Source organism: Anopheles aquasalis, chromosome 2 (genome assembly GCF_943734665.1).
Source record: "Anopheles aquasalis chromosome 2, idAnoAquaMG_Q_19, whole genome shotgun sequence".
NCBI classification, from domain to species: domain Eukaryota; kingdom Metazoa; phylum Arthropoda; class Insecta; order Diptera; family Culicidae; genus Anopheles; species Anopheles aquasalis.
The window spans coordinates 37,002,154-37,012,500 of NC_064877.1; the positions used below are offsets into that span (position 1 = coordinate 37,002,154).

Here is a 10,347-nt window from a genome sequence, read left to right on the forward strand (position 1 = left end):
CTGCGTGCACAAACGGATGCAGTGAGGAGAATGTTAGTTAGATAAGTTAAAAAAAATTGTGAAAAATAGTGCTTTACAATCGGCACACGGGTGCACACGAACCGTTCCCCACCGTGCCGTTCAATTCGCTTGCCACGCATTTACGCAGCACATTTCGCGGGTCCTTCGTGTGAACGGTGGCTTCGAGGGTGAATTCGTGGCACTTTTCTCTCCGCGATCCGTGATCCATCCTAGCAAGCCACAAACCCTATGCTGCTGTTGCTGCTGCTCTCGTTCGACCGTTTTGTGACCACCACCGTATGACGATTCTTTTGTGCGCAAGCGATTACGTGGTGCATATTGTTGATAGTGGGCCCCCTTTATTGTATCTCTGCGTGTGCCGATGTTCCAGGTGTTTCGTGTCCAGGAAGATTCGTAGAGATCATTTGTTAACCCGCAACCCACGGCCTGTGAAATGTCTTCCCCGTTTAGCTCATCGTCGGAGTACAACAGTGCGCTAGATACGACGCTCAACTCCACGCTCGACTCGAGCAAACTGGACAACTCGGACAATGGTAAGGTAGAGCGCATGCATGATTGCCGTGCCGTGTGCGTTTTAATCTCCCTACTTTACTCCTCCACCCCACAGAGAGCGAAGATGTAAGCCTTCTCACCAGCGACTGGAACGATACGCTCCGTGCACGGCAGAGCAAAAATGTGAAAGATTCCACCCGTCAGCTCCTGGACAGTCTGCGTAACAATAACCTGAACCAGCCACAGTCACAGCAGACAGCCGGAAGTGGAAGCATCGGGGATGGTAGCAGTAACAACAACGCGAGCAACACTACCCTGAACACTACGGCCAGCACGTTAAGCCTCGATCTGAGTGCCTCCGATACGGCGAACAATGTGACCCTTTCGTTCGTCAGCTCCTCGGAGGAAGAGGACACCGAACCACCGGCAGGTGTGAAACCGCGCCCGAGTCCAGCGGACGGCGTTAGCATCAACATGTCCCAGTCCTCGGACACATCCGACACGGTGACGACGGCTGGTGGAGAGCGGGATTCTCGGGATACGACGGCCAACGTGTCGCTGATACCGATCGAGAGCACCACCAGCGGCGGTGGCGGCGATCCATTGATTCCCGTGTACGGGTCACTGGAGGAGTTTGACCGGCATCTGCCCGAGACGGTCACCATACTGACGAGCCCGGACGGTGCCAAGGTGTATCTGGTCGGGACGGCACATTTCAGCGAAAGCTCGCAGCGGGACGTGTCGCTGGTGATGCGGAACGTGCAACCGAACGTGGTCATGCTGGAGCTGTGCCCGTCGCGCGTCCACATACTGCGCCACGACGAGCAGACACTGCTGGAGGAGGCGAAAAATATGAACCTGGCCAAAATGCGCACCATCATCCAGACGAACGGGTCGATCAACGGGCTGTTCTACATTCTGCTGCTGAGCATGAACGCAAAGTTTACGAAAAAACTAGGCATGGCACCGGGCGGTGAGTTCCGGTGTGCCGTCCGGGAGGCGCAACGCATTCCGAACTGCGTCATCCAGCTCGGTGACCGGCAGATCAAGGTGACGCTGCAGCGTGCCCTGCGCGGACTGTCGGTGTGGCAGACGATCAAGCTGATCCCGAAGCTCCTGTTCATGGACGACATCACACCGGAGGAGGTGGAGCAGTGCAAGAAGAAGGATCTGCTCGAGGAGATCATGCTCGAGATGGCGGAAGAGTTCCCGGCGTTCGGGCGCGTATTCATCGAGGAGCGTGATCTCTACCTCTGCCACTCGCTGCAGATGGCCGCGATGCCGATCCGGCATGCCGACGGCACGCTGGAACCGGTCCGTGTGGTGGCCGTCGTTGGCATCGGACACGCGGCCGGTATTGCCAAACACTGGGGAAAGGTGAGCGCGGAAAGTATCCACGCGATCGCACACATTCCGCCGGCCAGCTTTGGCCACCGCGTGCTCAAGTACACCGTCAAGTACGGAATGCTCGGACTGGCCGCTTACGGTGTTTTCCGGTTTGCGAGGGCACGATTCGCGTGATCGTAATCCCCGGATCATGCGGCTGTACAGTGGAACGAGCGAGAATAGATCAAAATACTGGGTGGGTGGGTGGGTTTATGGGTGTAGGCGCGATAATAGCGTGTGTCCACTAACGAATTACAACCAGGCACAAAGCAAAACAACGTATCATTTAACGAATATCATTCCAAATGGAACGAGTTAAACAACGAGACTAGACTATAGAAAGAGAGACAGAGCGACGACAGGGAGTGGTAGGCGGTTCAAACCAAATTCCAAGAGGAGAGAGAGGCCGTTAGACAGAACAACCGTCGCTATCAACCAGAATATCGACCATACACGCAAGCGGTAGCGCCAACAAATGTATTTCTGTTGAATAATCATAGTAAACTCCTTCGCGTGTTCAGTGTGACACTACTGTACGGGAACGGCACACCGTTTAAATGTTCAACAGCCACGATATATCATCCTCGGTTGCCTCGGTAACCTCTTGCTTCGCCACCACCGGACGATCGGCATCTTCTCCCATCGCTACCGCTTGCTTTGCTTCGTTTCTTCTTTTCTTCTTCGTCGGTGTCGTAGGTTCCTCTTTTACGACAATCTCGCCCACCGTCGACGGCATCTTAGTGGCCACGTTTTCCTGAGCAGCTTTCCGTTTCCTCGTCTTCGTCGTTACCGGTTCCGGGTGGGATTCGTTGCTGGTGCTACTGCCATGGTTTGTCTTTTCTAAACGAGTCAGCTGGGGCAAGGTGTAAAACAAATCCGCTTTTTGTCGAGCGAACGAGAGGCGCTTTTGCACACGGTCCGGTATCGCAAGCTGCGTTTGAAAGTCGTAACCCAGCAACGGATGGCGCTCGCGTATGTCGTCCGGAAAGGGTACACGTACCTCACGGTACTTCTCCCCCTCTTGGTCTAACTGTTCCGAGCGGTTCACCTCCGGAAGAGGTTCGGTAATGCGGATAAACCCGGCTGGAACGAACGATTTCATCTGGGACTCGGAAAGCACACTGATCACCTGCTGTGCCGTGTTTCGGCGTACCGTGGTTTCCAGGGGTATGGGGCACTTTTTCACCGTTGCCTGCGGTGCCGAAAGGTTCAGTTTTCGATTCAGCAGCACAACGTGCGGATCGATAGTTGCCGGACACTGGACGATCCAGGCTTCTTCATCCGGATTGCTTAGATCAAGCTCAACGGCAGATCCTTGATTGCTAGCTGGGATTGTTGGCCGTACGTTGGGAAAGCGTTGCAAGTAGTCCACCAGCTTAGACTGGAGTGGTGGTGGAAAGCCAGTGTCGCTAATTGAGCTAATGTTTGAGGGAAGGTCGTCCAGCGGCTCGACAACTGTATCATTCGCTCGGGGACTTTTTCCGGAAGGTTCAATCTTCACAGCGACTGTACCAACGCTGGAGCGGCTGGATGGTGCAGGATCCCTTTCTACGGAAGTGTGATTTCATTATTCTTGATACGTAAGTGGCTAACTTAGAGGTGGTTACCTGGTGGTTCACTCTTCACCCTGGCTGTTGCCACATTCGGAGAGGTTGGTTCTGAAGAATCACTGTCTACAAAATAAAAGTTCAATTTCATTAGCAGTTGGTTATAGACAGCTTAAGATTGGTGGCTTACCATCTTCAGAAGACGTTCTCTTCTCCTGTTTTATAAGTTCTTTCAGCTTTTCTAGTTGCTCCCTGCTGATCGATGCCGGTTGCCCATCCGATTCCTCGTCGGTATCATCTGTAGATCAACAGGATGCGTTCGCTAAATTCTATCCTTTATCACTTATTCACCCACAAAGAACTTACCGACATCCGAGAAGCTGAGCTTCTCTGGTTTTATTTGCATTTTAATCGAAAACAATTTTTAGTTCTATCGCAGCTGTTCCAGCACGTTTTTGTGGTCGCCGCCTGCGCTGTTACCAAAGACGTCAAATTTCACATCCAGTGTTGCCAGATTGTTTTGTTTGTGTTGTGAAATTTAAATAGTGCAACGTTTTTTTTGTGCACAGCTCTTTATTTAAAAGCAGAATAGTCATAAAGTTACTGGAGATTGTTTCCCCCCTTCACAGTTTGGCGCTTCAGTCTACATCGGCGGCACAACGGAAACCAAGATTGCCTGCCGAACTGTCTTCGGTGTTTTGCGAACGGGCAGCGCATCGGTACCGGTAACAGTAGGACTCGTGGCACAGATAAGATCCTCCCTTTTTCACCCGATTCGGTGGATCCGCTCCCGGTTTCCTCTCGGCAGTGGGATCCCACAAATCGGCCGTCCACTCCCACACATTGCCAACAATGTTATACAGATCGTAGGGGTTTTGTCGGAACTTCCCTACCGGGCAAGTCCCATCACAGCCATCCTCCGCCAGGTCGCTCTCCGGGAAAGCACCCTGCCAGATGTTCATCTGGTGCCGATCCTTCGGCAACAGTTTGTTGCCCCATGGAAAGAGCTTCTGCTTGCGGCCACCTCGACACGCCACCTCCCATTCCGCTTCCGTCGGCAAACGTTTTCCCCTCCAGTGGCAATAGGCGACCGCATCATTCCACGACACGTGTACCACCGGATGATCCAGCCGGTCCAGCTCCACACTGCGCTCTTTGTTGGCCTCGGGATACCGCCAGCTGGCACCCTGCACCTTGTACCACCACGGGGCTGCCGCAACCCGAAAGTCTTCGTACCGTTTGCGGACCTCTTCGGGCAGCAATCGCTGAAAGACAAAACTATCGCCGAATTTTTCGGCTTCCGTGATGTATCCGGTTTCATCTACAAATTCTTTGAATCGTTCGTTTGATACTTCATACTGGTCCATGTAAAACGCGGCCACCGTCACCGGGCGCTCCGGGGACTCCTTATCGACGGGAAAGACGGGCTGGTCGGTGCCGATCAGATACTCTCCCGCCGGAATTAGACTCATCTGTTCATACCGTTTGGAATGTTCCACTAGATCCAGTATCTTTCCCGCTTTTCCATCTTCGTCGGGAAAGATGATCTGTTCCTGTGGCAGTTCGCTGCCTTCCGGCGCTCGCTTAAGCTTATTGCATCCACAATCCGAACGCACAAGACCCACGATTAACGTGAGATACAGCAGCAATTTGTAGGGTAACTTCCACTCGTCCATTTTATCCAGGATATTCGAGCCGATTTTATCCCGGCGATTCCAACTCCAACTTTCGGGTTTTTGCCTTTTCGTGGTTTTGTTTTGATCACGGCCGGGTTGCCAGAATGCCATTTGGAGCACGCATCTTTTGGAGATCACGTTTTGGAGATTCGCGGTTGATAATTTGAAAAATGATAACTGATCTGTGCTGGGGAAATTTCATCTGCCGCAAATCCCTTTTTCTTACTTACTCCGCAACAAAACAAAATACCTGGAAGGCAGGGTGTAACTCAAGGTACACGGATTACATAAAGAACGTCGACGTCGGCGGTTATTTCCATCGCATCGCATCCTTTAAAACGTGGCATCAACCCCGGATAGTATTCTACGTTGCTATTAAAAAAAAATCACTGTAAAAAATGAAGTGGAGGAATGTTGTTGAAACGGTATATTATATACTGAACTACATGATGCCATAATGCCCCTTTATATATATATAGGGCCCAATGGTTACTTAGTTAAAAATTAACTGCTTACTTCAACAAGGAATCTCCTTCAGGAGGCTAGGATAGCTCTTTTATATTAGGAACAAGGCCGCTTAGATAGGTTGATAAATGTGCATCCCGGCACACTCTGATGAATCGAATGCGATTGATGAGCATAGCAAGCCTTTATGGACAAATTGATATCGATGGTTGGTAAACGATCTACAATTAATCTGCAGTATTGATGCTATTAAATCATTATTTATTATGATTAGTTTTGTTTCCCGATAGTAAAGCAAGCCTTACTAATATACACTAACTAGTCAAAACGGCTGTTAACCATTTTGCTTTTTGATCCAAATCCCCAAAAGTTGAAATTCCTTTTCACAATTGTCCCTATCCATGTACCGTTCACCTTCGCTAGGGAAACGTACAGCAACGGTTTTAATCGCCATCGCTACCTCAGCGGTTACACTCTCAGCTACTTTCCCCGGCATGTCCGTTAGGTCATAGGGTAACTCGCCCAGAATGTGATTTTGTTGCTGACCGCAGAGTGTTGTTGAGCAACAAGAAGCGACTAGCCGGCAACTAGTTTGCTCAGCCACAAACACTGCATATCATAATTGTCCTATCCGTGGACCCACCAGTCGCGACCGTCACCAGAACCACGACGAAACCCTTTTCCATGGTTCAAGGAAGAGGAATGGAAATGAAACCACAACAGTGTATTTTTTGCCCTCAACATAAAAACCAACAAAAGAAAAGCAGCAGCATTGGCCGGCCGGTTGTTTTGAGACGGCGCTGTTGTGTATTTGTACAACAATCGTCGCCAGCGAGAGAGAGAGAGACCGAATCGCGTTGGTTGCGAAGATCGCAGACGGAAGAGAGTGGGGACGATCTCGATCTCGGCCTAGACCACCGCAGCGTATAGGCGGTGTGGGGCTTATTTGCGTTTCGATACGGCAGCCGGCAGTTCTCGGTGGGTCTACGGCGCTACATCAGGTCACTCGTGGTCTGGCTGGCACCTGCGACACTCTAGTCCCGGACTTGTAACAGCCAACGGGCGTGCTTTTCGTTTCGCGTTTCGTACTCTCGCCAAACCGAGTGGCGTGGTGTGACCGTGCATATTTTTTTCTTACTAAAGCCGGCACCAGAGGAGAGCTGGGTGTGTGTTGAAAAATCGTAAAGAACGTTTGGTGTTTGTTCTAAAACCGCGACGGTGAGGTGACGGTACAGATCCCCCCCACATCTCGGCTTGACGTAATACCAGGAAGGTAGGTGATCAATCGAGTCGCTAGAGGAAGCGAGTCCGCAGCTGCCGGTTAGACGATCTTGAACCTTGATCCACAGGGCGTGTATAAAGTTATTTTATTGCTAAACGCATCCCAGCATCCCGCATTGTACATCATAGAGCCATGGCATGGCCGTATCGGCTAATGGTAGTGTAGATTAGTCAAAAGCAAGTAAAGGACACACAGAGAAAAACCTTCCTTCCGATGAAGGGAGTTGGCGTTAATCGCTTCTAGTAATGCAAAAAGGGCTGCAACCCTTTAATCAAACCTCTTTTTTGTTTAGCATTCATGATGCCGGGTCCGTGGTTGATGAAGTGAGGGGGAGGGCTGGCTGCCAGCTTGCTGATAGATTAGGAACTTGGCACAATATCGCCATTGGAAAAAACCGGTTTAATCGAACCTCTTGTATAGCTGAACCCCCCGGAACACACACGCCCGGCCTCGCTTGGATGATGATTACAGCTTGCCTGCGACCGTCGTGTGCGCGGCGTTGAATTACCGCACCGGTAATTCTAGTCCATCGATCAGATGAGAAATGGTCAAAGCCACAACACAAGAGCAACAAGGCGGCGGTACGGCGGTACACTATCGACCAAGACACGCGGTTTGCCCTTTGACCAGGACCAGGGCTTGCACTGGCAGAGGGTTGCAGTTCCTACAACCCCTAGTGTCCACTACGGACACAGTAACCTTGAGTACATGCGGCGTCCCTCCCTCTACACCGGGGACGTACTTTAGTTAATCGATCCACAGGCTGACACTGCCCGCTGCCTGCGCTGCACACCGGTGTGTCCTTGTATGGTAAAGAAGTGGCAGAAAAGGGACAGAAACAATGCAACACACGATGCACTATAGGTGATGCAGGTGGTTGAGCAACGGCACTTAAACAAGGATCGCGCTGGACTTTAGGTGGCCCAAGCCCAAGAGGGCACCCGGGGGGATTGCCATTTAACGGTTAAGGCAGATGACCGGGGTCTTTTTGCATCGGCTGGGGCGGACCACACCGTCGTCATCTCCATTGCATGATGCACTTCGTGAGCTCACAGAAAATGATGGATTGCAAACCACCTGGTTAAACCAGTATGTGCGAGATATGTTTGCTTTCGCTATCTGAAGCATTGCGCAGGGGTTTGGCTTGACCTTCAAAATCCGGCAAACAATGCGTACCTATTCGCTGACCGGCGAAATGAACCGTTACAAAACGTATCTGCAAAACAATGGAAATTTATTATTGTAGAGTATGAAACGAGAATCATGGTATAACTATAGCATAAATATGTTTATCTGAAGATACACTAACCGTTCCCAATCACCATTCAATCATGTCAGAATCCGTAGAAAAAGGGCCAACAGTACAAGATTAGCGATGGGACATGTTTCGTAAACCGCTTTTACCATGCATTCCGTGAACAGAATGGTGTACCTTATGTGCCAAAGGCAAACTGGAGTCACCTCGCCACAAGCGACGGTGACGGGGGGCGCATTGAAGTCTTTTGTTTGCTCCTTCACGACGGGACGGGAACGAATGGCGCGATTCACGGATGAAGCAATGCACTCGTTAGGACAATCGTTCCGGACGCTGTTGCAGTTGCTGTTGCTGATAGAAGAGTTCTTCAATACGATCCATGTGGTAATAGGGGAGCCCTTTGCTGGAGCCACCGTAGCAACCACACAGAGCAGGAACGATGGCAACGACCAGGGGGGGGGGGGGGGGGCATAGTTTGTTTATCTCAAGAAATCAATTGAAGTAAACCATGCCATCGGATTTGGCACATGTTGGTGATTGCGTAACGGCAGAAATGGCGCTTCGAAGCCGCTTAGTCATGGTCCCCGCCACCACGCTAGTCACGGTCGATCAGGCCACGTCCAGGTCCTGTCGCATGTTGAGAATAATGACCTACATCCATCATGAACCGCACACGCGCGCGTCCGCGCTCGCTCGCTAGACATCATGTCGCTCGATGATCAAAAGATCTCGATACACGGAACCGGGGGAGGAACTACTGATGGTTCACGTGCGCCCTTTTTATCGGTATCGAAACCCAGACGGATCACCTTGTCCGAAGCAGACGCCTGCAAAAGGGGACTCTTGTTTCACGCAACGCAAGTGGACAACCAATGCACCATGGAACCAGTTTTGACTATTCATTCAAGCGAATGTTTCGTTTCGGTCGTCGAGATAAAGCGGCTTTTTCATGTGAACCTTGAACTGTTGAATCTTATCGAACAGCTTTTCTGGTGATATTCCAAATACAATCGTTTGGCACGGAATTCGGATGTCCCCCATTTTTGTAGGAATATGTATGAGCCAGAGATATCATTCTGGAGGCTTGCTTAGTGATATGTTGAAAATAGATTGAAAAAAAAATCCCATAAGACCACGACTAGACTTCCGGAACAAGTTTTGCGTACGGAAGCCCACTGCAGGAGGGAGCTATTCGAACGTCCAACCTTGTTTTGTCTTGTTCGCCTTAGGAGGAGGTTGTTTAGCTATCTAAGATCTATTGCGTTATCTCATACAGTAGCCTTCTAAAGTAAAATAAGTACCTTTTTCCAATAACTAACTTACCTGCAGAAGAACTCGTTAACTTGTTTTACCTTAACAACGGTTTCGTCGCTTCATCCGTCATCGAACTCCATTAGCTGCTTTGCGTTTGTGTTGCGTTCGGTTTTGACTAAGTTTTACCTCCCTTCCTTTCGTTCGCTGGCTGGACACCACATTCGCACAGGAGAATGGTCCGGTTTCGTAATGAACGAGATTAGATTCGTGGTAGTTTTTGAGAGTTTCTTGGTTAGACACACACCCTTGACTGGCGGCGTACTAGCGTTACGTGATATCAGATGTCGGCCAGTGAAAGTCTTTTGTGACAAAAATCGAATCGATCGACCCACTGGCTACTGCGATGCGTAAAGCAAAATTTACATTGTTTCTGTGCTGTTAGATGAAATATGTGTAGCATTGATATCTGGTGATATGAATCATTTAGGATGAGGAAGGAGTTTGAAGGAACGTTTCACTCTTTGCAGAACAAGAACGACAATGAAGTACACCAAAGCCACGACGAAAGCGGATGACTATCGCTTCACCTTATCCGACGAGCTGCGCCTCATCGCTCACGAGGAGTTGCGAGAAACGCAAGCTACCCGCGACCACGCGCTACAGATGCTGCGCGAGTGGGCAGAGAAGAATCCGCGAATCAGTAAAATACGAATGGGTAATGATGGTTTCGAGAGATGACGATACCAGCAGCACTTCCCTTCTTATCATTCTCTTTTCCTCGTATGTATAGATGCAAACTTTTTCCTCAAATTTCTTCGCGCCAAAAAGTTCCAAATACCGGTCGTACAGGAAAACATCGAGCGCTACGTGCTGTTGAGGAATGCGTTCGAAGGTGCGTTCAAGAATCTGGACTGCCGGCATCCGAAGATGGCGAAACTGTTGGATCTCGGGTAAGCAGCTGCAACGCTA

At 50.2% G+C, this 10,347-nt stretch overlaps 4 protein-coding genes across 4 annotated transcripts in view; 2 read left to right on the forward strand and 2 right to left on the reverse strand.

Moving 5' to 3' along the window:
* Positions 1–2,090, forward strand: LOC126573304 (traB domain-containing protein). Its single transcript, XM_050233298.1, has 3 exons — positions 1–297; positions 392–554; positions 629–2,090. Exons 2-3 carry the CDS (start codon positions 455–457, stop codon positions 2,032–2,034), a joined length of 1,506 nt encoding a protein of 501 aa, XP_050089255.1. The 5' UTR covers positions 1–297; positions 392–454; the 3' UTR covers positions 2,035–2,090.
* A 250-nt stretch (positions 2,091–2,340) lies between these two features.
* On the reverse strand, positions 2,341–3,923 carry LOC126581216 (uncharacterized). The gene is made up of 4 exons (XM_050244723.1): positions 3,813–3,923; positions 3,637–3,744; positions 3,507–3,572; positions 2,341–3,447 (listed from the first exon to the last, which is right to left on the reverse strand). The coding sequence occupies exons 1-4, from the start codon at positions 3,850–3,852 to the stop codon at positions 2,453–2,455; spliced, it is 1,209 nt and encodes a 402-aa protein (XP_050100680.1). The 5' UTR covers positions 3,853–3,923; the 3' UTR covers positions 2,341–2,452.
* Positions 3,924–4,018: 95 nt separating this feature from the next.
* LOC126581466 (formylglycine-generating enzyme) lies at positions 4,019–5,187 on the reverse strand. The gene has a single exon (XM_050245141.1). It carries the CDS (start codon positions 5,120–5,122, stop codon positions 4,085–4,087), a length of 1,038 nt encoding a protein of 345 aa, XP_050101098.1. The 5' UTR covers positions 5,123–5,187; the 3' UTR covers positions 4,019–4,084.
* Positions 5,188–6,569: 1,382 nt separating this feature from the next.
* The window catches only part of LOC126570911 (retinaldehyde-binding protein 1-like), a 5,054-nt gene continuing 1,276 nt past the window's right edge, over positions 6,570–10,347 (forward strand). Inside the window, exons 1-3 of the mRNA XM_050229011.1 lie at positions 6,570–6,860; positions 9,906–10,093; positions 10,169–10,328. Of these exons, the coding sequence (XP_050084968.1) occupies positions 9,919–10,093; positions 10,169–10,328 (335 nt within the window). The 5' untranslated portion in view covers positions 6,570–6,860; positions 9,906–9,918. The remainder of the gene's footprint in view (positions 6,861–9,905; positions 10,094–10,168; positions 10,329–10,347) is intronic.

Coding starts and splice junctions, on each gene's coding strand:
- LOC126581216 (XM_050244723.1), bottom strand. CDS start 3,852: ATGCAAATAAAACCAGAGAAGCTCAGCTTCTCGGATGTCG. Junction 3,573..3,636: donor GAGAACGTCTTCTGAAGATG/GTAAGCCACCAA, acceptor TTTATTTTGTAG/ACAGTGATTCTTCAGAACCA. Junction 3,448..3,506: donor GGTGAAGAGTGAACCACCAG/GTAACCACCTCT, acceptor ACACTTCCGTAG/AAAGGGATCCTGCACCATCC.
- LOC126581466 (XM_050245141.1), bottom strand. CDS start 5,122: ATGGACGAGTGGAAGTTACCCTACAAATTGCTGCTGTATCTCACGTTA.
- LOC126573304 (XM_050233298.1), top strand. CDS start 455: ATGTCTTCCCCGTTTAGCTCATCGTCGGAGTACAACAGTGCGCTAGAT. Junction 555..628: donor ACTGGACAACTCGGACAATG/GTAAGGTAGAGC, acceptor TCCACCCCACAG/AGAGCGAAGATGTAAGCCTT.